Source organism: Batrachochytrium dendrobatidis (genome assembly GCF_000203795.2).
Source record: "Batrachochytrium dendrobatidis JAM81 unplaced genomic scaffold BATDEscaffold_13, whole genome shotgun sequence".
NCBI classification, from domain to species: Eukaryota; Fungi; Chytridiomycota; class Chytridiomycetes; order Rhizophydiales; genus Batrachochytrium; species Batrachochytrium dendrobatidis.
The window spans coordinates 698,691-723,474 of NW_006281111.1; the positions used below are offsets into that span (position 1 = coordinate 698,691).

Consider the following 24,784-nt stretch of genomic DNA (forward strand, 5'->3'; position numbering starts at 1 on the left):
TTTTTGAAGTGATGGATCCTGATCTAATTCATGTACAACCACTGATTGTCTAGCTCAATATGTATACTCTTGACAGATATGAAAGCTGTCACCCAGTTTATACCTAGCACATTTGATGTTTAAAAAAGCATCCCATCTCAATTCTTTCAAAATGTCCAAACAATCACCAAAAAAAACTTATTTATTCGAGGTTGAAAAATAAGCTTTATCCTAAAAAATCAAGTTGGGTTGAATGAATCAACACGGATGTTGTTTCAAAATACAGTAGGTAAAATTCAGCTACCTTTGTCAAGGTATACAATAAATGATGAGGTGGTATTGGCTCTGGTAATGTGGTAATCAGTCAGGTAGTCGCTGATTAAAGAGCAATCAGAATCTACCTTGAATTTTTGGTCGAGCTCCTCCGCTGGGTGATTCACTGCTTGGTGAGAATGTAGTGGTACTGCTTGGTGAGAGTGTAGTAGTACTGCTTGGTGAGAATGTAGTAGTGCCGACTGGTGAGAGTGTAGTAGTACCGACTGGTGAGAGTGTAGTAGTACCGACTGGTGAGAATGTAGTAGTACCGACTGGTGAGAATGTAGTGGTAGTTTTAACAGAAGTAGTTCGACGAGATGGTCGACGTGCAGTTCGACCACCTCTTTGTCTGGGTAATCTTGAGCGTCTTGGACTAGGACGTCTAGTTTTAGTTGAGGTGCTACTAGTCGTAGTTGTAGTCGAAATGCTACTGGCTGGTGTTGGGAATCCGGTCGTAGTTGTAGTCGAAATACTACTGGCTGGTGTTGGGAATCCGGTCGTAGTTGTAGTCGAAATACTACTGGCTGGTGTTGGGAATCCGGTCGTAGTTGTAGTCGAAATACTACTGTCTGGTGTTGGGAATCCGGTCGTAGTTGTAGTCGAAATACTACTGGCTGGTGTTGGGAATCCGGTCGTAGTTGTAGTCGAAATACTACTGGCTGGTGTTGGGAATCCGGTCGTAGTTGTAGTCGAAATACTACTGGCTGGTGTTGGGAATCCGGTCGTAGTTGTAGTCGAAATACTACTGTCTGGTGTTGGGAGTCCGGTTGTAGTTGTAGTCGAAATGCTACTGGCTGGTGTTGGGAATCCGGTCGTAGTTGTAGTCGAAATACTACTGTCTGGTGTTGGGAATCCGGTCGTAGACGAAGGCTCGCTAGCTTCGGTACCAGGGAAACTTGGATCTTCTGAACCTCCTGAACCTCCACCAGGGAAACTTGAACCTCCACCAGGGAAACGTGGATTTTCTGGACCTTCTGGACCTCCACCAGGGAAGCCTGTACCTCCACCAGGGAAACCTGTACCTCCACCAGGGAAACGTGGACCTCCACCAGGGAAACCTGAACCTCCACCAGGGAAACGTGGACCTCCACCGGGGAAACCTGAACCTCCACCACGACCTCCTGAACCATTAGCTCCCTGCTCTAACCTTTTAATAAATCCTTCGAGCCCGCCATCGAATCTACCTCCTTGTGGGGACCGTTTTTCGAGGGTAAAATCAGTATCGGCCTGAGCAATGACGGCCTGAGAGGCAGCAATTAAAATAGAAAGCAGCGAAAGTACAGAAAATTTCATAATTGACAAACTGGAAAATGTAAAAATAAACAAGGCACAAAAAGTATGTTGACAGTTGACCAATTCAAAACAAGAGTTATTTGACAAGATATGTCTGGGATGAGCATTGAGAACAAAGAGTCGAGTCTAGATTTTATAGTTTTTGTGGTGGCGTGAGCAGATCAAGTATATATTTGAGTTGAACTATGATACAATTTGTAAATAATACAAAGCTGTGTAGAACAATACATCCCCGAATCTATAGTGGCAATATGGTGATGGAGAAGACAGCAAATTGATTGATTTGATCGTATTGTCTGCCGCACTGAGTCGGTATCCACATCGGAGCCCCTTACACTGGTAGCAATGTGCGGCTTACTCTAGTCTTGCATATATTCCCTCTGCCACTGCTTTTGGTATGCGGTGAAGACAATTCGGAATCTTTTAGAGTTGGAAACAGATTTTTGGTGTCCAAGCTTCACTTGTTACATTTCAATGTGGCACAATTTATGAATTTTCACGGCTCTGCCCATTTAATTTTAAAATTGACAGGTGGCTGCATTGCATTATTGTATATCTATAACCTATCAAAAACACTCATGTTTCACAGATAGATGCTTTGATAATCGAGCAAACTGAACAAAACATCAAACATCTTTCCGAAGAGTGCCATGCACGATCTAATGGCTCCATTCATTTCTTAATGCAATATTGTAATACAGTAGTAAAACCATCCATACAGCAGTATATAGATCAAGTAACCAGTTTGGCCATACTGTTGAACCATGTAATCTCATTAAAAGGAAAGCATCTCAATCTATGTCACCAGTGTTATGGAAATAGCGTATACTAAACACTTCAAGGCAGAACTAAAAACAGTAAACCAAACATTAAAACAGACAAATGACAAAATACAAGAGCGATCTATGGCCATCGACAATTTTCATTTGATTTCTTTATTCCTTTTGTCAATAGCCATCACCAGTGTATATCATGTATCTGAAAAGCACTCGCAAATTTTACTTGATCACACTTGTGTGTAGTCGGGCTTGTTTGTTTTGGTAACTGCGACTTTCACCACCACCTGCGCACGTATCTGTTTGGAGGTCAACAAGAGAGTTTGAAAAATTGGCTTTACGCTTGTCAGTTTTTCGGAGAAATGATAGCTGGCATAACAGCAACAATAAAAGGACGTTCGCCAACTCCCCTTGTTGCGACCACAACCAGCGCATATGTAGCAGGGAATTGTGACAAATGTTTTATTTCAATATCAGAGACGATTGTATGATGAGCAATATTAAACCTACGGCTTTTGGTTTCCGCTGTTGCAACTGCTTCTTTCCTTTGCCGGCAATCTGAAACCGCTTCAACATTGCAATAGTCGTGTGAAAGCTATCGTCCATTCATCTAGAAAAGAATTGGATCAGGAGATTTACAGCAGTTTTTGTACTCGTACAGCTGCTTTCCATCTAGTCTATAGATCCAAAACAATCGTGCAGTTTTACAAAAATTCGTTTTGAAATGCCGTAACAGCCGCTTGTTTGATACTATCAGAATGTTCCCAAAACATGGTGAAAATAGTTTTATTACCAAATAATATTCTCCCATTCTCATGCTTAGACACCAGTTATAATAAACAAAGCATGCAGGACATTTCAAAACGTGTTTATTCAGAAAAGGTCTACACAAAAATAATCATGGATGCAAGGTAACAGATGATGAGTGCAATATTTTAAAAATCCTGGCAACAAGGCGAAAGAAACAATAATAGTCGAGATTGCCCAATGCTGCAGCCTATAGCGACGAGCAGCACTCTCGGTATAAGCCAAGTGTTTAAGCACATGTTCCAGCTCCGGGGCTATACCACGCTCGCCGGCAGAAACCACCGTCGCAGTCGCTTGAATCATAGCATCTGACGGATTTGCGTCCCCAGGTCCATTGTGGTGCAGGCTCTGGATTGGGAGCCGGATTGGGGACTGGGTTGGGAGCCGGATTGGGCATAGGATTGGCCATTGCGAGCGAAAGCGCAGAGAATAAAACAAATATAATTGAAGTTTGCATATTGGACGTTTTAAAACAAGAGTGACTGATAATGAAAGACAGCTATGTACTTAAAAAGTAATGTATGTATGGTGGAAGAATCTACGAGCTTAAAAAGCTAAAAAGGTGTAAAGACAATAAATAGTTGAACTGGGGATTGGAAGCCTGAAGCGGTATGCAGAGAGAATTATCCACCGGGTTTATATACAAATCGATCAGGAAGTATAGACTACACAAAATTACACCTCTATAAGCATTACCGTACAAAGTGGTGCGCAGCATCAACAATCAACAACGCGATAATCAAGCCTATTCACATTTATTTGAAGAGCAGACTAATCAGCCACCATAAAACTTGGGCTTGAAGCATTGACCCCTACTCATCAATATCATACAAAGGTGCAAAACATTACTTTGGAAACTACAAGGCCACCACTCTCAAGTGCCGCATTTTCAAAAAATCGAGGTTGTAAAGGCTTTTGAAGTTTATTTATATTATGATGGCACCAAGATTCATGTCATCATTGATAATCTATTTGAATATATCGGTGTAGATACTAAACATAGACACAACTGCTATACTAACAAAACAAGCGTTTTAGGAAATCGGTTTAAAAAGTTTGTATACTTGTAGCAGCTACTCAAGTGGCTGAAGTTTATTCAACAGCCGTATTCACGTAAAATGAAACATGAGTTTATCTTGCAATTGGAGCCTCTTGCTTCAAAATAGACAAGGACTGAATATTCGTTGTTTCCTACTAGAAATGGATTGCCTTTTCAATAAACATTTCCAATTATCTGTGTCTGGAGTTCAAACGAATTTATTTTTTATTATACTCGAGTTATTTTTAGTAGGGTTCAAGAATCGATAGTATTAGAGTTCTAATCCTCATGCTGCTTGTTGAATAGTTGGTAAACCATGTCCAATTAGAGTTGTCTTGTTGAGTGAGATGGCAGTTTGGAAATGATGCATGCCGTCTAGAAGGTTAATATTGCAGCATTGACAGTTTCCTTGAACAGCGATTGTCATGAATCATACACTACTAGACTATAGTTTTAAACTGCTTAAACTGCACTTTTTCTCTTGTTTGAATAGCCATATATTGTCCAGTAAATCCGACACCAATTAAACATGACTGGTTGTTTATCATGTATTTTATCCTTTTTGATTAGTGTTGCATTTTACTAAATACGGTTATCATACCATGCAAAATTTGATATTCAAAATACAATTTCGAATATTCATACACTTGAAAATATCTTGTGCTGCAACTATACAAAACACGGCAAAATTTTGAATAGTCGACTATTGAGAATTGGGCAAGAGTTTATAACCAACTTTTGAAATTACGTACAAACTACTGTTTAATCAGCCAAAATAGCTTTAATTTTTTTAGTTCAAACCTATTCAGATTCAAACTTGGTGATCGCGTAATACATGGTTATGCCAAGTGAGGTCAATCTCAGATTCAAAACTAGAGTTTGATTGTGTGTATCATATGGATGCTGTAGGTTAAAGAATTGTGTTTATTAAAGTCAATTTGTAATAAAAAAGTGCAACGAATGTTTAAACTCTTAAACATCACATTTGCAGTTGTATTCATGTAAAGTGCAACGCTTGTAGTTTATTTTGTACTAATTTTATTTTGCTTTGAAATAAATAATATCGACATTTTTAAAATACATTGGGCTTGGAAATAACAATGGGTATCATTAGACACCCCCAAAGATTCCACCTAGACCACCGCCACCTTTACCCCCAAAGATTCCACCTAGACCACCGCCATCTTTACCCCCAAAGATTCCACCAATGGTATCGATTATCTTTTTTCCAGTTTTTGAAGGAGATGAGTCGGTATTCCCATCGGTTGGAGCGGGAGTGTCGCCGGTACCATCACCGGTAGAAGCTGGATCAACATTTCCATCGGCTGGAGCGGGAGTGTCGCCGGTACCATCACCGGTAGAAGCTGGATCAGCATTTCCATCTGTATTTGGATCAGCGTTACCAACACCATCACCACTAGCGGGATCAGCCTCGATGCCTTTACCGCCTTTTTTTCCAATCTTGTCGATAATGGTTTTGACTCCACTGAAAATGTCCCCAATGCTAAAGTTGTTCTTGGGTTCAGCTGTAGCATTGCTATCGTCCGACGCATCGCCCTTGTCAGCAATAGACCGCTTACTTAGTTTGAGAGTAGACAATGGATCGGTTGATGGAATAACAGCAGCAGTGGCTGCTGCCACAAACGTACATACAGTTGCAAGAATGTAAAGTTTCATGGAGAATGAATGTTTTTGAAAATATTACTGCTAAATATGTGCAAAGGTACAAAGGTTGAGTTATTTTTGAGCTGGGTAGATTGGGAAATTCATTTGAATTTATATCCAGAAAGTGGCTTAGGTATAGCAGGTTGAATGAAATGTATCAGATCGATGGCGGGGTTTCCTGTTTTTGAAAATCAAATACATTGCACTTGAATGTGTGGCAATCACGGTAAACTCGAGTTTGGTTTCATGTTCAAGTGGCAATTTCATTTGTCAAGCATGAGAATTTCTGACGTTTCAAAATGTCGTAGCAGTTCATCAACATTATAATTAAATTCAAAGATACTTGCATAAACCAAGGCTGGTGTTGGAGTGCATCAGCTGTTTTGCAATTACGATTTTTGATACAATTATTCACAATAAACTCATTGCCTCCATCATGCAGCTTGGTTTTACAGTTGACGACAAAGGGCGTGAAAATGAAAAAGTATTTATTTCAACCCACCTTCATTGTGTTTTGAAAACATTCTAATGGCATCAAACAAGCAGCTGTTGCAGCATTTTGAAAACAAAAGTTTTTGGTTGGTAAAGTTTCACGATCGTTTTTGGTTAGCGTAGACTATATAGGCGGAATGCCAATATATCAAGAATTGTGATATGGTTTCAATAAACCAGCAACAACTGAACAAATGACATTGCAATGATTATTCATAGAACAAGGCAATCAAACGACAATGTTAGCGACAATTATGTTGGACAATATTCATGATTCAAATATCGACAGTCAAACATTGGTTAACCAACAGTTGTACGATTATACAACTGACCCGTGTATTGACAAGTGATCAACATCGATCCGGTCATGGTTGAAACAGTGTATCACAGGACTTGAAAGTTGACAGTATTGCTGTGGTGTAATATTAGCAACTACGCACAACTTGACATGAATACAATGTTGATGTTGAGACTGTCAATGTATTACAATGTATTGGTCAACAGTGACTGAGATCAATGACAATATTGCAGTCGATCCAATCCAATTGTTGATTGGAACAATCATTATTCACTTGTCAGATTCAGCATGTAAATGCATGTTTTGTAACATATTTACTAATCCAACAATTGACTGATTAACAATAATTGAATATTAAAATGTTGAATAAAAGACTCGAGTCATTATATGAATGACGTAATCAATTGTCGAGTTGAATTGACACTCGATTGAACAATACAAATAAACACATGACAAATGTTTAATTTGATTTTAATTTCACACAAAATTGCTTAATTTAAGCACTTCAAAATGTGAATTTGAATACATGACAAATTAATACAATTTGACAGTTTTAATTTCACAAAAATGCTTAATTTGACAGTTTTAATTTCACACAAAATTGCTTAATTTAAACAATATTCAGTGTGTGAATTTGTTTCACATGACATTAAATTTTGGATTTAAAGTCGAATTTTTTCCTTTCTTTTCTTCATTACATTTCATTCCACTCTATTCTATTACATTTCCTTTTGCTCTTTCTTCTACTCTATTCCTTTCTCTTCAGTAAACTCTAATGGAAAACATACCATTCTACATTCAATACCTCCACAACCAGCCAGTGAAAATTGAAACCCACTTCAATGGAGAACTAGAAAGAAGAAGGCCACTGACTGACGTTGGTGGCCTGGTTGCAGCAGTCAAACAAGCACTTCCATCGAAACTTGGTGCTATAGACCCTGACGAGCTCACCATCCATTATGTGGTGAATGGGGTGGAGACCAACTACAACTCCTGGGACCCCATTGCTGCTCTCGGAACAAATGGGACTGTTGGGTCCAGTCCACTCATCATTAAATCACGCAGTGGTACCGGGCAAGGCGTCGCTAGCTCAGTGCCAGGAGCTCCAGTAGGTTCGAATACCGGAATGGTTTCAGGAACATTTGAAGAAACTGCAGATACCGAAACCACTGTGTCACTTTTAAAGTATCATCACATTGCCGATTCTTTAAAAGATGACAACTGTGTTGTGCAAATTGTAAAAATTATCCTTGCAGTCACAGCTGGAGAATTTTCGGGGTCAAGCTTCAAAAATTTACCGTTTACATTTCTCGAGGGCTCATCTGGCTCAGGAAAGAGTCAGATGGGCTTTAATATCAAAGCCAATATTGGTGATCGGAGGAGAGTGCATTATCTCCTGTTCGATCCTCCCGGTTCGACATCACAAAGAATCTACCGCAACTTTGAAAACATTTCAAAGTTGTTCAGCAAATGTTATGTAGAAGATGAGCAAATGTATAGCCCTGAAGCTTCATCTCCAAGCTGTGGTTCGCTGTTCAAAGAAAGTCTATATATGTATGGATTTATTTTTGAACTGCTATCCAACAAAATTCAGTCACCCACAGTCAGTATTGGCCCAAAGACTGGCAAAGATGTCCAAGAGCTGATGACTTCCAAAGGAATCCATCAACACAGACCAGTGTTTATTCTGGACGAGTGTATTGCTATTTCAGACCAGTCCTTAAAAAAAGTGCGATTTGTGCGAAATTGCTTCCGCTCATTGGGTCTGGGACTCGTTATGATGGGAACAGATTCCAGAGCAGCCAAACTGCAGCTCAACATTGGAAGCAGCAGTCGAAGTGCGACTCCAAGACCGTGGTGTCATGTGTTTGGGGAATTTCCAGCAGTAAAACTAGAACTAACAGGATTGCCACAAACACTACCAAGATATCTCAAATCTATCATACTCAACTCAAGGCCACTTTTTGCGCAGCTTGTCGCAGAAGAAATCGCAAACAAGGTTTCAGATTTTGACGAATTGATGAAAGCAGCGTTTATTAAACTGAAATCAGTCAAAAAGATATTTGGAAATCTTTACGGACAACTTGGACAGGTTCGGCTGCTTCATAACGCTCACTGTCAACTGACCGATTTGGAAAGCCAATCGACCAATCTGGAAAACCAATCGACTCCATTGATTCACTCACACTTTGCCCAGCTAAATGGAGAAAAAAACTTTATATTGATGAATGATGGATGTATTCAAGACCATTCTGCTTCTTGGAGACCGTCTTCGGTGTTTCCAGAGCTAAAGAACGACATTTTGCTTTACCTGCTGTTGATGGGTGGAAAGGGATTTTCCGCCTGTTATGCAGGGGATGGCAAGCAGGTGCCATATGCACATTTTTTGATGAAAGCCAAGAGTAATCCGGATTATCGCAGCCATATTCTATACTTTTCGAATGCTGTACAGGATAGCAATGATGGAATGTTTCTCGAGTCTTTGCTATGTTCGACAGTCTGTTTGGCCTCACATTCTAATGGCGTCAAGGGAATTGATCTAAAACCGTTTCTGTTGAATTTGGTATACCAGCTTCAGATTGATAAACCTGATTCCGAAGACGTCTCTATACTCGATCTGAACAAACTCGATGGCATAAAATTTACTGTACCTTTTCTTTCACCGCCAAACCAAAAGTGGCCCGATTTTGTTCAAATACCTGGTTTGAACTTTGATTGGTTATCAAGAGCTCGAAACTCGGAAAGTATTGATTTGAAGACTTCCTGTGGACTTTTTGGAGAATCCAAAGATCACAAAGGTGTAATCAGCCTTGAAACAATGGTGAATATCATTGGTAGGATTCCTGAAGCAGCAAAGGTGGAACTAGTTTTTACACGAAAACTTCAAGATTCGTACTTTAATCCTCCAGCTCCATCGTTTGAAGTTCAATTCCAAAGAAGCCATGTTCTGAAAAAGGCTTACTACAAGATTGACGCTTCAAAGCCCAAGACTTTGCTTGAACCAATCGAGGGTCTTCCGTGCGACCAGCCTGATATGGATGGAGTTGTTATTTTCTTTGAGATCAATGACAAGCTTATTATTTAATGAGCATTGATATTTCCTTCCAATAAATATATTTATTAATTTGTACAAATCTATAATAACTCGATCGAATTGAGCAGGTTGTTTTTGGATAAATATCAGTAATGATTACACAATCATTTAACAATCTATCCAGTTTCAAGGATATTGTTACAATTATGGGCAAGATATACAACAATCCAATCGTGTTCATTGTGTTCATTGTGCTATCGAGTATGAATACTGCACAAAACTATCCATCATTCAAACTACAGACTATCCACTGTTGCACCTCGAGACTTTTGTCCATAATGACCCATTTTTGGTAGATTGCTGTTTTTGACAAGCTTGGACAAATCTAATAGTAATTATTGGCCAACAAAACTGGTATCATTTGGTGCCTTGTCTACACTGTTATAATTGACAGTTTTGGTGTTTCAAGTAGTGTATATTGAGAACATTGCATTATGGAACCATTGCAATGTACGACACAAAGTTGGATGATGTGCGCAATGACGTACATCATATCGGCTATAAATGGATCAATGCATACCTTTGTAATAAATAACCAGCTTTGTTACTACACCTGTCGAGTCTCTAGTTTCACAATAGTCTTTGATTTCCAACATGAATACCGCTACATTCAAAATGCACAACACGCTTGATATGGAACAAAAACAGCACTATTGTTCACGTTGCTACAAGTATATTGGGATCATCATTGAATCACACACTGCTGGTAGCTGTAAATCGGACGACAAAAACACAAACAGTGATGTTGAACATGATGAGTAAACCTAGTTGTATTGGTTGCTGTTGCACAAAATCAGCTGTTTTTAACAGTACATTTTGAATATCGTAATGTTGATCAATCACAAATATATGGGTTTTGATGGGTCCGGTAGATCAATTCAGTGTATAGTAGTGATTAGTGCAATATGATCAATTCAAGCATGCCATGTCGTGTCGTGTCATTGTATTGGTAATGAATGATGTTATTGAATGGATGAGATTGAATGCAAGATAAATAAGTAAACCATCATGCAATACACGCTGGATTGTAGCATATCCTACTCGAGACTGTTGATGGTCCACTTTGAGCTGTAGCAATGTGTCGGGTCTGGTTCAAGAGTTTGTTGTTCGCACCAGAATCTTGAGCAACTGCACCATGCTCAGATTGTGACAATCATTGAAATACAACATTGTAGAACGAACCGAATCAAACCACTGCATTACCAGTTGATCCGAGATGCATCATATGGTCAAGTTATACCAGACTGAACAACATCCAAGTAGTGTTGCTTGAATCCAGTTTTGTAAAACTGATATTTCCAAACCATATTTGTCGCAACCCAAGTGTTTTTGATGTTCAATCTCAAGTCGAGTCTTGTGAATCGGACTGGATTGTTGTTGGTTTCCGGTATTCATGCTCTAAATCGGCAAGGTTTTCACTCGCCGAGTTGCCAATTCATAATGAACAATAGGTTCAGTCACTGTCAAGTTGAACACTAAACTTGTTATGTTGGCATCATGACCATTTGCTGCGTAATTTGTGATTAAAACATTCCATTCACTGAAATTGAACTAGAATTGAACTAGAATTGGACTAGAATCAACTACATATACATCATCTAGATCACCTGGATTAAAATCTGTCAACAGACTGGATCCAGTATTTGTAGTCACACTGAGTTAGTGTCGCATATACTGAACACACTAACTACAGTGACAGACTATTACAGTAAACAACTAGAGTGTCGTTTTACTGGATCCAAGCAAGTTGTCATTCAACAGGTAGAGTCTTGTATTGTATTTATGCTATCGAGTACGATCAAAAGCATGCTACTAGTATATCAATAGCACCATACAACACCGGCTCATTCAAATGATATTTGTTTGTTCATATAAACTATAAAACTGAATTTCAATTTGAATGGCTGTTGGAATTATCAGCTATAGATTTGCTACGTTTTGCGACACCGATTCCACAAAAATGACAACTCTGGATCAAACTCGGGTGAAACAACGCAAGAGTTTCTACAAGACTGCACAGATGTGATGACTTTAAATTAAACAATGAGTTATCATCAAGACTTGGCTATTACAGTGCTGACCAACTCTCACTTTGACTGACTGATCGAGGACCTCCTTTACAACCATACTGCCCATTTCTTGTTCAAAATACTGGAAATCATCATTTATTCATTACAATTACAGCAACTTGTAATCAACGTCGGATCAAATATCTCACAACTGGAGTCGCCATTGTCTGAATCGAACTTTAAAATATCCCATTCTAAACAAAAAAGTATGAGAGCAACTCGATCAAATACTTGAAAAGAACAAAGTCAACCCCCACTGATTCAACACTTGTATGTATGTTTGTTGGAATCAGGTCAAGCCTGTGCTGTAAACTAGTTACATCAATCGTCAAAAACAATCCCAGAAAACAAATTCAATATTTCACACTATTTGTCGTTTGCTACAACATGCTTTGGTTCAGTTACATCAGGCAATGAGTCTCGGACTTTATTCGATTGCTCCACTCATCATTTGTCTGTTTTTACCCAAAACGGCCAAACACAAGTGGAAAAAGATTGGATGGTGATTTCTTAAAGGTTCATGGTCACTTTGAATGTTTTACATCGCAGAAAGAGTTTATATTACTGAAGCAAACAAGGATGACATGAGACTGGAAATGTCACAGGACTTGATTGGATGTAAAGTTGCAGCAGAGATTAGTCATTTGAACTCGGTGTATGGAATTGTTACAAACTATATGCAGTTGAATTTCTTGCATAGTCTTGATGAAAAGATTGGATTGGACGAGTGAGTTGTGGATATGGATACGACTGGACCTAGTACAGATTATCTTGTCGATATCACTGCCAAAATCTATACAATATTATCTGATGAATGACATGGAGTTGATAAGTATATTGGGCTACAGACAAACAAGTACCAATGTTTTGACTAAACTGATATTGAAGGATGCTCTTGTTTTAATTTTGCCATTTCTATCTGAGCGTTGCAACAATGGAAAATGTGTAATATTACAACTGTAATGTCTGGACAACTGACTGTCTGAATAACAGTAACTATTTCCAGTGATGCTGATTTGTAAAAACTCGAATTATTCAACAACACTCCATCAATGCATTTGCAAGAGTCATTGGACGTATCTGTTGTTTGAAAGTTGATTCTCATACATTCAGAAGTGGAAGTTATGAAGCTTATTTCCATGCAGACACGATCAATGTATTACTTTTTGTTGGATAGACTGTATCATCTGTCATCAATTCAGACACACTTGTCAGTCCTGTTCCGTATACAATGAGTCACATATGGATACATATGGACACCAATGCAATAATCAAGAATCAATTGTCATTTACAAGTCCGAATTGACAACCAACAATCGTACTAATGGACCAACGGACCAATGCCAAAACACCTGCACATCAGACAGTTTATTGGACATGACTTGATTGTTCTTGAAACTGTTTGAAAACTGATTGATGACTCGAGTAATCCAATCACACATTGCTGGCAATTAAATGGAACTATACAATGTGTCATGTATACATTGGATACCATCAGTTTATCAGTGACTATCTGGTGTTTGTTTATGCATGATTACTTGGACTACTATTTGCAATCAATGCAATCACTGGTGTCAATGACTGATAACAATGAAACCAAACGATTGACCACATCATATTATACACATTCATTCTGGAATGCAACTTTGCATCGATATTGTAAATATCAACCAGAATCCGAGCCAAACGAGTCAAGCGAGTGTCGCAAGCTTGCATTCATTTGAAAATACTCGATATCAGGCTAAAGTTGCATGTGAAATGGTCATTTGTACAAGGTTAAACAACATCGACATTTACAATCAATGTGATGTTGGAACAGAGCTGCTATTTCCGAATTTAAAAGTCCAAATCGTACACATTGTTATCAAGTCTAATCTACACCCTTCATGCCATACCATGTCATGCTTGATAGTTTCATACACTGCTGCAAGAGTTGTATTGTGTGTATTTCGAGTATTTCCATCACTCCATCACACTGTATTGGCTCAAACAACTCGAACAGATTGTCATAATCTGACATGATTCCAAAATAATTGCAATCGGTTATATTTGACATGATCGGATCATTGTAAACCATCTGATTTCAGTAATTCAAGATTAAACAAGCCAATGTTACTTTTTCCAAATTTGAATCAGCATGTTGTTGTAATATCGTCAATATTGTGAGCAACTCTGAGCAGACACTTGGACATTCAGTATCAAGTGATATTGGATACTTTCAAATATGTATCCGGTGATAAATGAGCGGTGATGTGTTTGAAATCAATTTACCATTACAAACCATTGTGTATTTGCCAATACACTTGATGGTATCAATGACCACTAATGGATTCAACTCGTATTCCGAATGAGCCATCATGTGGTAACCCAATTGTTTAGTATTGGTTGTTATTTGATAATGTCACATTTTGTGTCCTGCCATGAGATTGATTTCATCTGAACATTTGACAACCGTGCAAGAAACATTGATTGAACTCGTACAGTTTCATATGCAAGTGCATCAGTAGTGTATCAACCAACGAGACCAATTTTGTTGGTTGATACTCGTTGATACTCACTGGTAACTTGATGAAAATGTGCCAAACCATGACTTTTATGACAACACTACAAACTGTACGAGTTTAAAAGATTATTGGTGAATATTGTCCAATTTGATTGTTGACTGCAATTATTTTGGTTGGTTCGAGTTTCATTCTTTTGTCAAAAAACATCAAATGAATATTGAAACAACAAAGACAGCAACAACACAACTGTTGAATGAATACTACCAAATCAGCACTCAAGCCATACCAACACAGAGAGTCAAGTCTGAATGGCAGGATGACAACAAACGAGGTTTGTTTTTGGGAATCATCCAAGAGGGAGAAACCTCACACATCACTCGACTGCACAACCTGCTGACTGCCAACCAATTTGCAGAGCAGCAGGAATTCTCAACCAAGATCCAGTTGGCAGACCCAGAACATCATTGTACATTCATTGATGACATGTTTGGGTATTACATACTGCCATTCCACAAAGACTACAACGATTCATCCAGCTGCCACACTCCAGTTTCATCAAACCCAACATCAAGAACCAACTCTGCTGATGATCTGGACTATGTTGCAGAAGTGAGTGAGCTACAGCACAAGGACTTGAACAAGGCGGTTGAGAAGAGAGACAGTGTCTGCTTGTTTTGCTGGGATAAGCTGTCCTTGCAAGGAGCACACATCATATCCCAAAAGAACATTGGAATGGCATACAACGAACCATCCATCTTGCTACGATCTGGTTTGACGCAGAAACATCAAATACAGAACGGACTGTTGTTGTGTATCAATTGCCATGACCAATTTGGTAAACTAAAGCAATATGTGGATGTAGTGGATGACAAACTGGTGATCAATGATCCAACAAGTGACAAGCACAAGAAGTGGATTGAGACAATTGAAGATTTGAAAGTTATCCGCAGAACAAGGCAAAAGAGATGGACTGACAATCGACAAACAGTCGAATCCAACAGTGAAATGACATTGTATTTCATTCACAACAATCCAACTCGACTACCAAACAGGAACGCACTAGAATTCCACAAGACAGCATGTCTCATTTGGTGTATTGCTGGTGGTGTAGAATCTGATGATGAATATTGTCCATATGATGATAATGGCTGTACTCCTGTCGATTACCAGAGTAAGAATATCGAGAAATGGATGGAATCGAGTACTACCTTGATCATTGAAAATACTCGATAAAATTGTGTATTCATTACAAGAGACTGGTTTCTGTTACAGCAATAGTTGTGTCGAGTCAATGTCATGGTGTAATGGCTTCAAAAAACACCATTTTGATGATCAATACTGCATCAATATGATCGTTTTACAACCGATATATTGAAACTTGTTGATATTGAAACCAGTATTGATATTGGTAGTGGATGATGTATAATCAAAAAGAAATTCCATCGGAACGTTCCTTGCTCTCGTTTGTGATTGTTTTCCGTGGATTGTTCTGGTATTTTATGTAGCTCACTTTCTGCCTTGCACGCATGTAAGCAGCAACCACGAATAGTTGAAACACAGATGGCACAAGTCAATACATTCTGATGACATTTGGAATATAACAAGACACAAGTGGTGACCAAAGTTTAATTCACAATCCATGAATGAACACGATCGCGTTGCCGACTGGATCAAATAACAACGCAGGTGTTTGGAACATGTCTTGAATACATGAATCGACCAGATTGACAACATACTTGTGTAGTCGATAATCAATGGAATTGACCAAAACCTTTTGACCCAAAGATTTATAGTTTGAAAGTATTTGGTTACCTCGAATCTTTTGACACATTAATCAATTTATACGTCAAAAGACATTTTTTGAATTCCAATAAACCTTGCTGAAAATTCTTTGTGTAATAAACAATAATGTCTGTCAAGCAATTCCAACACTGAAAGAACGGAGAATGCACGTCAAAAGCAATGTCTAGTAGAAAGTACAACAAATATTTAACCATTGTTTATTCCAAAGTAGAATAGACGCAGTCATTGCAAGATAAATACAAAAGTGTCTCATTTTACGTGAATAGGGTTGTAGAGTAACCAAAACTAGTCAAGCACCTAACGCCTTACGCAAGTTGTCCAACTTTTTTTTCAATTCTTCTTTATCTGTCTCGCTTTGTACCAGCCGTAATTTTGTATCTGCCAATTGTGCAGTAATATCGTCTAGGTCATCTTGTAGTTCTGCGTTGGCTCTGACCAGATCACTGTTGCGCTCTGCTAATCTATTCATCTCGCTACGCACTTCGTTTTCTGCATGTTTTCGGTCAGTTGATAGAATCAGTTTTAGAGCTTTTACTTGTTGCTCCAACTCTTCTTCTCGCTCACAGTGTATGTCACGATCACCACTGACATCACCGAGATGGTTGGCAAGATCTACATGTTCTCTATTCAGAATTTCGTAATTAGATTCCAAGACTTTGTACTCTTCAACAAGTTGGCGATATTGTGATTTGGCATGTTCAGCCTCCATGACTTCTGGAGATTGTTTGTACATCATTTCGTTAAACTCTGTAGTCCATTTATCTAGTTTAGATTTTGATAGGCGAATGGCAGATGCATCTGCTACAAGTTGGTTGGTGTTTGTGATATATTGATCAAAAAGCCCAGATTTAAGAAACTCGAGAAGGGGTTCAAAATCAAGCGTGATGATGGTTTCTGCATTGTGTTTGATGAGTGCAACAGCAAAACGAAGGACAGACTCGGGACCTTCTGCAAAAACAATATCCAGAATTCTGAATACCATGTCTAGTGGAAATCTATAAGCAAACAGAGTCATAAACCTGTACAAGTTAAAAAAGTAATGGAATACAGAGTTGGGTCATGTAGTTAGTGGTGCACAAGTAAAATTCAAATGCAAAGCCAACCGAGTTTAAATGTAACTTACCATTGTGAAGCATACATGGTTGACTTGATATCTTGGTTTTCCAAATGCTTTGCAACAATAGGAAATTGCTCGTCGATAAGTTTATCAAACTGATAGTTTCTCTGCTGCAGTCCAATCATTTTTGGTGAAAACAAATCCCGAAACCCGTAGTCGCGCATCATTCGAACAAGAACACAGAATGCCTGTTCTTCGGGCATATTCAATAGTAACGGACCAACAACAAACGCGATACCTTGACAGTATCCAATTTCTTGATCATAAATGGAATAAGCTTTTAAAACATTAAATAAAGAATTTTGACCGGGTCCAGTAGCATCCTTGAAGTGTGGATGATTGGGAAATGTTCTGGCAAGATCTCTCTGAATGATCTTTTCATGACGAGTGTGACGAGTAAGAAGCTGCAAGTACTCTTCCTCGAGCATCTCACTCTTGCTACTCGTCATAAGTTGCCACATCATGCCTCGAATAGGTTCTGGAATTCCTTGATGGAGTCGTTTAGTAAACTGTCTAGGAAACTTGCGCAGTTGACCCTCGTAGTCGTTGATGACCTTTCCCCAAAAGTCCCAGTCAATACCATGTTCATCTACAGTAGTCGAGGGTTCTTTTGAGCCCAAGACCGAATCCTTGACAGAAGCAAAACTCATTTGAACATGAGTACTAAGCCAATGAGCAGCAGCTTGATGTGATCTAGCTAGCGAAGCAGCAGCAGCACTGACTGTTCCACTGCTTGTGTTGGGCAAGACTTGAGTGTGATGGTGGATTGGACTCAAATTGACATCAGTGGATGGCTGTCGTGAGTGATGAGCAAGTCTAGCCAACAACATTTCATCTTCTTCATCCTCAGCATTCATCTGAATATCAGTGGATGCAACAGAAGCCGAGCCAGACACAGAGTCGATACGATTCATTCTTTGTGGTCCAGCCGCTGCAGAAGAATTTCCTACAAGAGATGCAGACGAATCATCAAAGGAATTGATACTGGCAGTTGAACTACTGGATATGGATCTAAACACATATGAAGATAGACTGGCACCAACTGTAGATGGATTGCTCTGAGTAGAATTTAAATTGCTGCCATCACCACCAGTTAAAAAGGAAGAGAATAGCGATGATGCAGCCATAGTAGTAGGAGATGAATCTGAATCAGCAACGACTTGGTTGCCATTATGAACTGTGGAAGCGCTTAAACCACTAACGCCTCTTATACTATCAAGTGATCCAACGTAACGTATGGCTTTTTCTACCCCATTGGCAAAAGATGAAGCAGCGCTTACAGCAGTGTTATTCATAGTATGATTAATAGAAACATTGGCGGCATTATTGGTAGTAACATTGGTGACAGTAGGAGAAACGGGAGAGAGTTCGCTTGGAATGTTCGTTACTGCTGGATTCAAAGGTTTGGCTATCAGGAATGCATTGTGTTCATGAATGCTGCTGTATACAGTATGAGATCCAATGCTAGAACCAGTAGTAGGCGATGAAGGATGTGTAGAACGTTTCTTTTTAAACTGCAGTTTTTGTGGAGTAGTCGATGACATGACAGCAACTCGAATCGACTTTCTGGTAAACCGCGACGAACTTTAAAATCCAATCTCGACTTTATTTCAATTCATTCACTTGCGTCCTCCCCACAATCCTCCAAGCATTCCCAACAGTCCTTGGCCTGTTGCTTCACTAGAATTATACGGAGAATCTGACTTGTTTTCTGCGTCACTCCTTGTACTCTCCATATACACATCCTCAGTCTGCACTGCATTCACTCCTTCAATTTCTTGCGTGATTCGATCCATTCTTGATCTTCCCTGCGCGAGTTCTGAAATATTCCACAGTGGAAACTCCATTCCTAAATATGCTAAATCATAAAACATGGGCTTGAATGAAACTGGTTCAAATGCTGGTGGAATACTCTGAACCACTGGGATGACCCCTTCACTGGGCTGGAAAAACACCTTCATATGCTCCGCTCGACCTACGCCCATCTGGTTGATCTTGTGCGTACCAATTGACATATCTTGAACTGTTTTTGAAAGTGAAACATACGGCACTTTGTCATCATTCTCAAAATAAACCTTTGCTTTGGTAATCAAAGATCGATTACAAATGGATTGGCTCAAAACATCCAACAATTTGGTCATGTTTACTGCCATCTGTTGGTCGTGCTTGATAATCTTTCGTTTGAATTCTACAACCGATGTTCGAGAAAGATGCACCTGCTCCATTGCCTTGTTTAAAAGAACTAGAGCTTCGGCATATTTTTGATCTGCAGTGTAGATATCTGCCGTGTGCGCCAGACTGTAATGTATTATACACGTTTGTAAGAGTCAATTATGGTCAGATTTTAATAGGATTCAATTAAACAATGTGCAAGATTTAAATTGCATGCACTTACCGTTGAGCAACTACAAAAAATCCCTTTGAAGATACAAGATGACCTAGTGCAAGATCAGTCTCGATAATATCAAGCTCCTTCATTTCATTTACAACCTAAATGCATCAAAAGTAAAGATGGTCAGTTCAAATAATCGTATTGAGCTTCCATGTCAATCATTTTATACCTGAAGCATAGTTATATCCAACTGGATCAACTCTTCGCGGCGTTGACTGGGTCGCTTTTCAACACTACCACTGGAATGAACAAGATTTTTAAGACGCATAGAAGTAGCCTGCTCAAGCAAAATATCACGATCAAATGTATGCTCTAGTCGAGTATAGGTCACGTATTCTTTGATGAGCTTCAACATTGCAGAATGCATATCGCTTTTGGATGACTTGACTTTCATAACAGCAACCAAATCTTCCTTGATGTCGCGCTCAGAAAGTTTGGCAGCATCCCATCCAAGTCCTAAAAGCTTATCATACTCGGCCATGATACCAGCAAATTGAGATTCATCCACACGTCCATCCACAACAATGCCATTGCCTTGAACTTCACCATTAATCTTGGCTGAAATTTCCTGCATTTCCATTATCATGGCCATAAGGTCCTCATTATGAATATCCATGCTGTATCCATGCCACTCCATGGTGTGAATGGCTCTTGCTTTAACGTGCATGCGTTCTGTGACAAGCAAGTCAATTTTGGCACTGAGAAGATCGTTTCCTGGACCACCGCTTGTTTTACGCAGCTCAAGAAGCGACTCAATATCATCGGTTTGATTGCCTTTGAACTTGAGATTGTAAGCACAGTATCGGATATTTGGATCAATCTCATCCATAGCTGCTTGACAGAGTGTTGCATGCGATGCAGTAACAGCAACATGCGCTAGCTTATCATATATAGATCTATTTATAAACACCAGGTGATCATGTACAATAAAAGTTGGTATCAAATAGTACACATTTATCCAAAACAACGATATCAGAAGCATTACCGAGATGAAGCAAACACATCCAGAGCAGATTGCCATTCTTGACGTTCAAAATGAACATACGCAGCCAGTCTTAAAGCATACGCCTTGTTTTCAAATCAATCCAGCACATGTTAAATATACGTCAAGACCCAACATTTGAATAAACTGCATTACCTGAGTTTCAAGTGAGGTTTGATGATCAATGGATTCCAATTGACATAGTTCATGCAACTGATTAGCAGAAGAAACTGCTCTACAAAGTCGTTTAATTGAATGATGTTTTTTTCGAGGTTCATACTGAGAATCAGCCTTGAGTTGCATTGCATATGCCCAAGATCTCTCGGCTTCAAATAACAAGATCTGCAATGATCTAGCCAGGTTTGAAGTTACAAGTTAGGATTGATGGTTACCAGTACGAATAAAAGACTGTTATCAATTCATATACTTTGAAAGATGTAATGAAATACAAACTGCAGTTGTCTAGGACATACCTTGGATCCACCAACGAGGTTGGTGTAACAGGCTTCTTTTCATAACGCTTCTTTCCTTGAATCATGTCAGTATTCTTCCTAACTCGACGAATTCTACGAGCACAGTATTCTCTAATACAACACTCATCAGCAAGTCAAAATAATCCAGTGGATAAGTGAAGGGTGAGATGAATCACCTGTATCGCTGATAATCCTGTTGACGCAGTCCATATGTGCTACGAGCATCATTCGTCAATGAAAGAACTGTTTATGAATTAGTTGTAGATTCGATCCAACTCTACTGAATTGAACACATACCGTCCAAGCTCACAGTCTCTGTAACAGACATGTCAGTCATTGAATCTGCTGACAATTCTGTAAAAATGAAAACTTTGAAACTCGGTTGTTTTCAAGATGAGTTTGTCATTACCAACTCATGTTCAGTCTTTTAAATCGAGTTGTTTAATAGATTGACTTGTTATTTCATTCTAAACTTATTCATATTGGTTTTACTGCTGTATTCACGTAAAATGAAACGCTAGTTGAACGAATGTTCATATCGCAAGTCGAGTAAATCTCACTTGTTTAATCTTCAATTCTTGCTACACATTAAATAGTTGATGAATGGCATCGAAGCAACACTGTGCAATCTTGGACTAGAACGCACGAGTTTATACAGGTGTCGTGTGGAATTACTGGAACACTGCTTTAAACATTCATTCAGTTTTTTGTACAAAAATGAGCACAAAGACCAGTGACTTTGTCGAGGAATTTAGAGGACGCAACGTTGTCCAGCAAACTGGTACCAATCATTTCATGAGATTGGCTGTTTATTATGTATTTTGGCACCGCTATTTAGTGTTTCATTTACGTGGATGCAACAGTGACTCAAATGGTCACATCTTTCAGCCATTCGTGTCTGAGTAGCTCCGCAGCTGTCGCTCTAAATAGTAGTAATCAAATAGTAGTTGGCAAATGTACAACTAGATTCATCAATTTCAAAGAGTAGTTGATGCTTTACCTTTTTAAAGGATTGATTTCCAGCATGGGTAGAATAAAAGATGAAATAGCAGTAGCATCTGCCACTGAAAAATGATACTTTTCGTGCAATACGTCTTGTAGTCTCCAGAATCTTAGTTTGTGAATGTGACGCAACTCACCTATACAGGATTACATGTTAAATGCAATGATAGGACATATGAATTATGGACAAGTTTGGTCGTATCAATAGTGTATACTCGACCCAATACGCACCTTTTCTGGTAAATAAATTGCTACTGTACTTTCCCGATAAAGCCATATTTTTTGGAAAATTACCAAGAAGCTCTACAATCTGAGCAGCATGATCTAGTCACAAATAAAATATAAGTACAATGTCAAATTCAATCTGTAAAACACTGCTTACCATCATCTTTTGTGTATCGCGATCCCGCCTGTGGATCAAACAGATAGTCACCAGTAAGCAGTTCAAAAAGAATGCATCCAAGACTCCATATGTCTGCACTTGTGTCATAGTGTGCACCAATGATGACTTCTGGTGATCGGTACTGTCTAGTTTGAATATCGCTAGTAAAATGATGGTTTACCCAGCATGCATTTCCTAAATCAGCTAGCTTAACCTGTATCCAAACAAATAAAAGGTTAAATCACACTCTTTACAAGCAACATGGCTTGAATTCTTACAATTACACTACGATCAGCTCTTCTGTTTGCCTCTGTCTTGGACTCATTTCTTCTTCTTTTTCGATCAACCGATTCATGAGTGGAACCAATATCCATCAGTTGATCTTCTGAATCATCAGCTTGTTTGGGAGAATGCGCACCTTGTCTATATGGTATGTCTTGCACGGATGAAGAGCACGCACCACCCGACAAAGAAACTGGGTTGGTATCAACACAGTGTTGATCAGATACGGACAATGACGGTAGTCGACTTGAGCCATGTACTTCATACACATCTAATAGACTGATGTCACTTAGAGTTTTCTCCAAAACCTCACTATACATCAAGTAGTTTAGAATACAGATTAATAAATACGATTTAAATGGATTGACTCGATCATTTAAAACCAATACTTGCGTATTCTTTCCATGCAAAAAACGGGGTTGATTCTCATCTAGATTGAGACTGTTGGCAATACTAGACATGGCAGATCCAGATGATTCAGGATGAAATGTACGGCTGTCCTGATTTCCTCGAATGGATCCAGTATCTTTTAGTGCACGAACTCCCAACAATGGATTAGATGGTGGTGATGGCGGTAAAGTAGCTCGTGCCACCTCAGCATCACCGTTGCAAGTGTAATGATCCTCAAAGTCGTTATTTTCAAAAATGCTCGAAGTTACACTTTCACTAGCATCATCATTGTTTATATCATGACTGGGCATTATATTTTGAGGATGGGATGACTCATGGGTATCAGTCGGGGATCCTTTATAGTACTTTTCAGATGAAGCTGTGCCGAATCCATTACCAAAAGTAGGTAGAGATACAAGTGATTCGGTGGATTCTGGTAAGCCACGCTTCAACGCCTGCTTCTTGACCATTTTCTTTTGATCTTTTGCCAATGGGTTTTGATTCGCAGATTTGTTGGAATCCAAATCATTGTTTGCAGTATTTTTAAGTGGAGATTGTGGAGGCAGAGTGGAGCAAGATGATGGCTGAGAAGCGGTAGCACTATGTGGAGAGAGTGTGTCGAGCTGTTTGACTGGAGATTGGGACAAAGGATCACTGTTTAGATCATGAAGTCCAAGCTGTCGCATGGTCTCAGACACATCAATGGCAATTAAAATATTCTAGTGCAACAAATAATATAAATTCACAATTAGCCGATCGCTCAGTACGTATGGCTTGAATACCAACATACCTCTGGTTTTAAATCAGTATGGATAATACCACACTCGGAATGTAGATAATCTAAACCCATCACAACCTGCTTGGTAATGCGTTTCACAATATCAATGGGGATACCACGACGATGATATCTTCGAATCATATTCCATAAATTAGGACCAAGAACCTCGAATGCCATGACAATGTCTGGTTGTAGAGTAGAATCAAACACATGTAAGTATATCCAGAATTAAACATTCTGTACCTGATGAAATCAGTCATTTAAAAAATACGTACGAGTTCCATGTGGACCTTTAACCTTGAAAGAATCGCATAGTTCCACAATATAGCGACGATGTGGATCGTTTCGATTGGCCTTGACGACTTTTTCTAACAGTTTAATTTCATCAATGGCTGCTTCAGTGTAATTTGAAGCAGATCTCACAATCTTGAGAGCGACTGGTCGAGAATATCTAGTCAATTCAATCAAAATTGGATACAAATCAAGTATTAGACAAGAGCACACTTTTATCTCGAAAACAATGCGAACCATACTTGGTGTCTTTGGCGAGCCAGACGGTGGAAAAATGACCCCAGCCAAGCTTACGCAAAACAATGTAGCGACCATCAAGATATGTGTCACCAATGCAGACTGGATGATATCCGCCTAAAACACACCACTCGTTAGTGCGTGGCCATTAAAATAGTAAAGATGCAATGAATACACAATATATGGCAATGATGGTTACCTCGACAGTAGTCTTCAGCGTCTTCTTCATCCTCGCTGACAACAGATTCGGTATCTTCATCCAGAAACTCAGATGACTGGTTTGAGTTGCTAGCTTCTGACAAGACATGAGTGATCTTTTCATTG

The 24,784-nt window shown here is 39.0% G+C and overlaps 8 protein-coding genes across 8 annotated transcripts; 2 read left to right on the forward strand and 6 right to left on the reverse strand.

Moving 5' to 3' along the window:
- Window positions 1-369: 369 nt before the first annotated feature.
- Window positions 370-1,587, reverse strand: BATDEDRAFT_91459 (uncharacterized protein; the record flags this gene model as incomplete). The annotated part of the gene is made up of 1 exon (XM_006681783.1): window positions 370-1,587. One exon carries the CDS (start codon window positions 1,585-1,587, stop codon window positions 370-372), a length of 1,218 nt encoding a protein of 405 aa, XP_006681846.1.
- A 1,812-nt stretch (window positions 1,588-3,399) lies between these two features.
- Window positions 3,400-3,627, reverse strand: BATDEDRAFT_91473 (uncharacterized protein; the record flags this gene model as incomplete). Its single annotated transcript, XM_006681784.1, has 1 exon — window positions 3,400-3,627. The coding sequence occupies one exon, from the start codon at window positions 3,625-3,627 to the stop codon at window positions 3,400-3,402; it is 228 nt and encodes a 75-aa protein (XP_006681847.1).
- A 1,692-nt stretch (window positions 3,628-5,319) lies between these two features.
- On the reverse strand, window positions 5,320-5,886 carry BATDEDRAFT_27532 (uncharacterized protein; the record flags this gene model as incomplete). Its single annotated transcript, XM_006681630.1, has 1 exon — window positions 5,320-5,886. The coding sequence occupies one exon, from the start codon at window positions 5,884-5,886 to the stop codon at window positions 5,320-5,322; it is 567 nt and encodes a 188-aa protein (XP_006681693.1).
- A 1,543-nt stretch (window positions 5,887-7,429) lies between these two features.
- BATDEDRAFT_37407 (uncharacterized protein) lies at window positions 7,430-9,795 on the forward strand. The gene has a single exon (XM_006681687.1). It carries the CDS (start codon window positions 7,440-7,442, stop codon window positions 9,747-9,749), a length of 2,310 nt encoding a protein of 769 aa, XP_006681750.1. The 5' UTR covers window positions 7,430-7,439; the 3' UTR covers window positions 9,750-9,795.
- Window positions 9,796-14,541: 4,746 nt separating this feature from the next.
- BATDEDRAFT_27534 (uncharacterized protein) lies at window positions 14,542-15,915 on the forward strand (the record flags this gene model as incomplete). Its single annotated transcript, XM_006681631.1, is given in 3 exon segments — window positions 14,542-15,502; window positions 15,766-15,817; window positions 15,837-15,915. 3 exon segments carry the CDS (start codon window positions 14,542-14,544, stop codon window positions 15,913-15,915), a joined length of 1,092 nt encoding a protein of 363 aa, XP_006681694.1.
- A 508-nt stretch (window positions 15,916-16,423) lies between these two features.
- Window positions 16,424-17,901, reverse strand: BATDEDRAFT_13829 (uncharacterized protein; the record flags this gene model as incomplete). The annotated part of the gene is made up of 2 exons (XM_006681534.1): window positions 16,424-17,153; window positions 17,258-17,901. 2 exons carry the CDS (start codon window positions 17,899-17,901, stop codon window positions 16,424-16,426), a joined length of 1,374 nt encoding a protein of 457 aa, XP_006681597.1.
- A 969-nt stretch (window positions 17,902-18,870) lies between these two features.
- Window positions 18,871-21,426, reverse strand: BATDEDRAFT_27536 (uncharacterized protein; the record flags this gene model as incomplete). The annotated part of the gene is made up of 8 exons (XM_006681632.1): window positions 18,871-19,549; window positions 19,647-19,741; window positions 19,813-20,539; window positions 20,629-20,711; window positions 20,782-20,977; window positions 21,099-21,209; window positions 21,275-21,341; window positions 21,396-21,426. 8 exons carry the CDS (start codon window positions 21,424-21,426, stop codon window positions 18,871-18,873), a joined length of 1,989 nt encoding a protein of 662 aa, XP_006681695.1.
- Window positions 21,427-22,094: 668 nt separating this feature from the next.
- Window positions 22,095-24,690, reverse strand: BATDEDRAFT_13882 (serine/threonine protein kinase SKY1; the record flags this gene model as incomplete). Its single annotated transcript, XM_006681541.1, has 10 exons — window positions 22,095-22,237; window positions 22,332-22,424; window positions 22,483-22,696; window positions 22,992-23,072; window positions 23,148-23,430; window positions 23,851-23,873; window positions 23,945-24,117; window positions 24,208-24,369; window positions 24,452-24,577; window positions 24,660-24,690. Coding segments are annotated over 10 exons (1,329 nt in total), but the record flags the coding sequence as incomplete, so codon positions are not given.
- Between the last annotated feature and the right edge of the window lie 94 nt (window positions 24,691-24,784).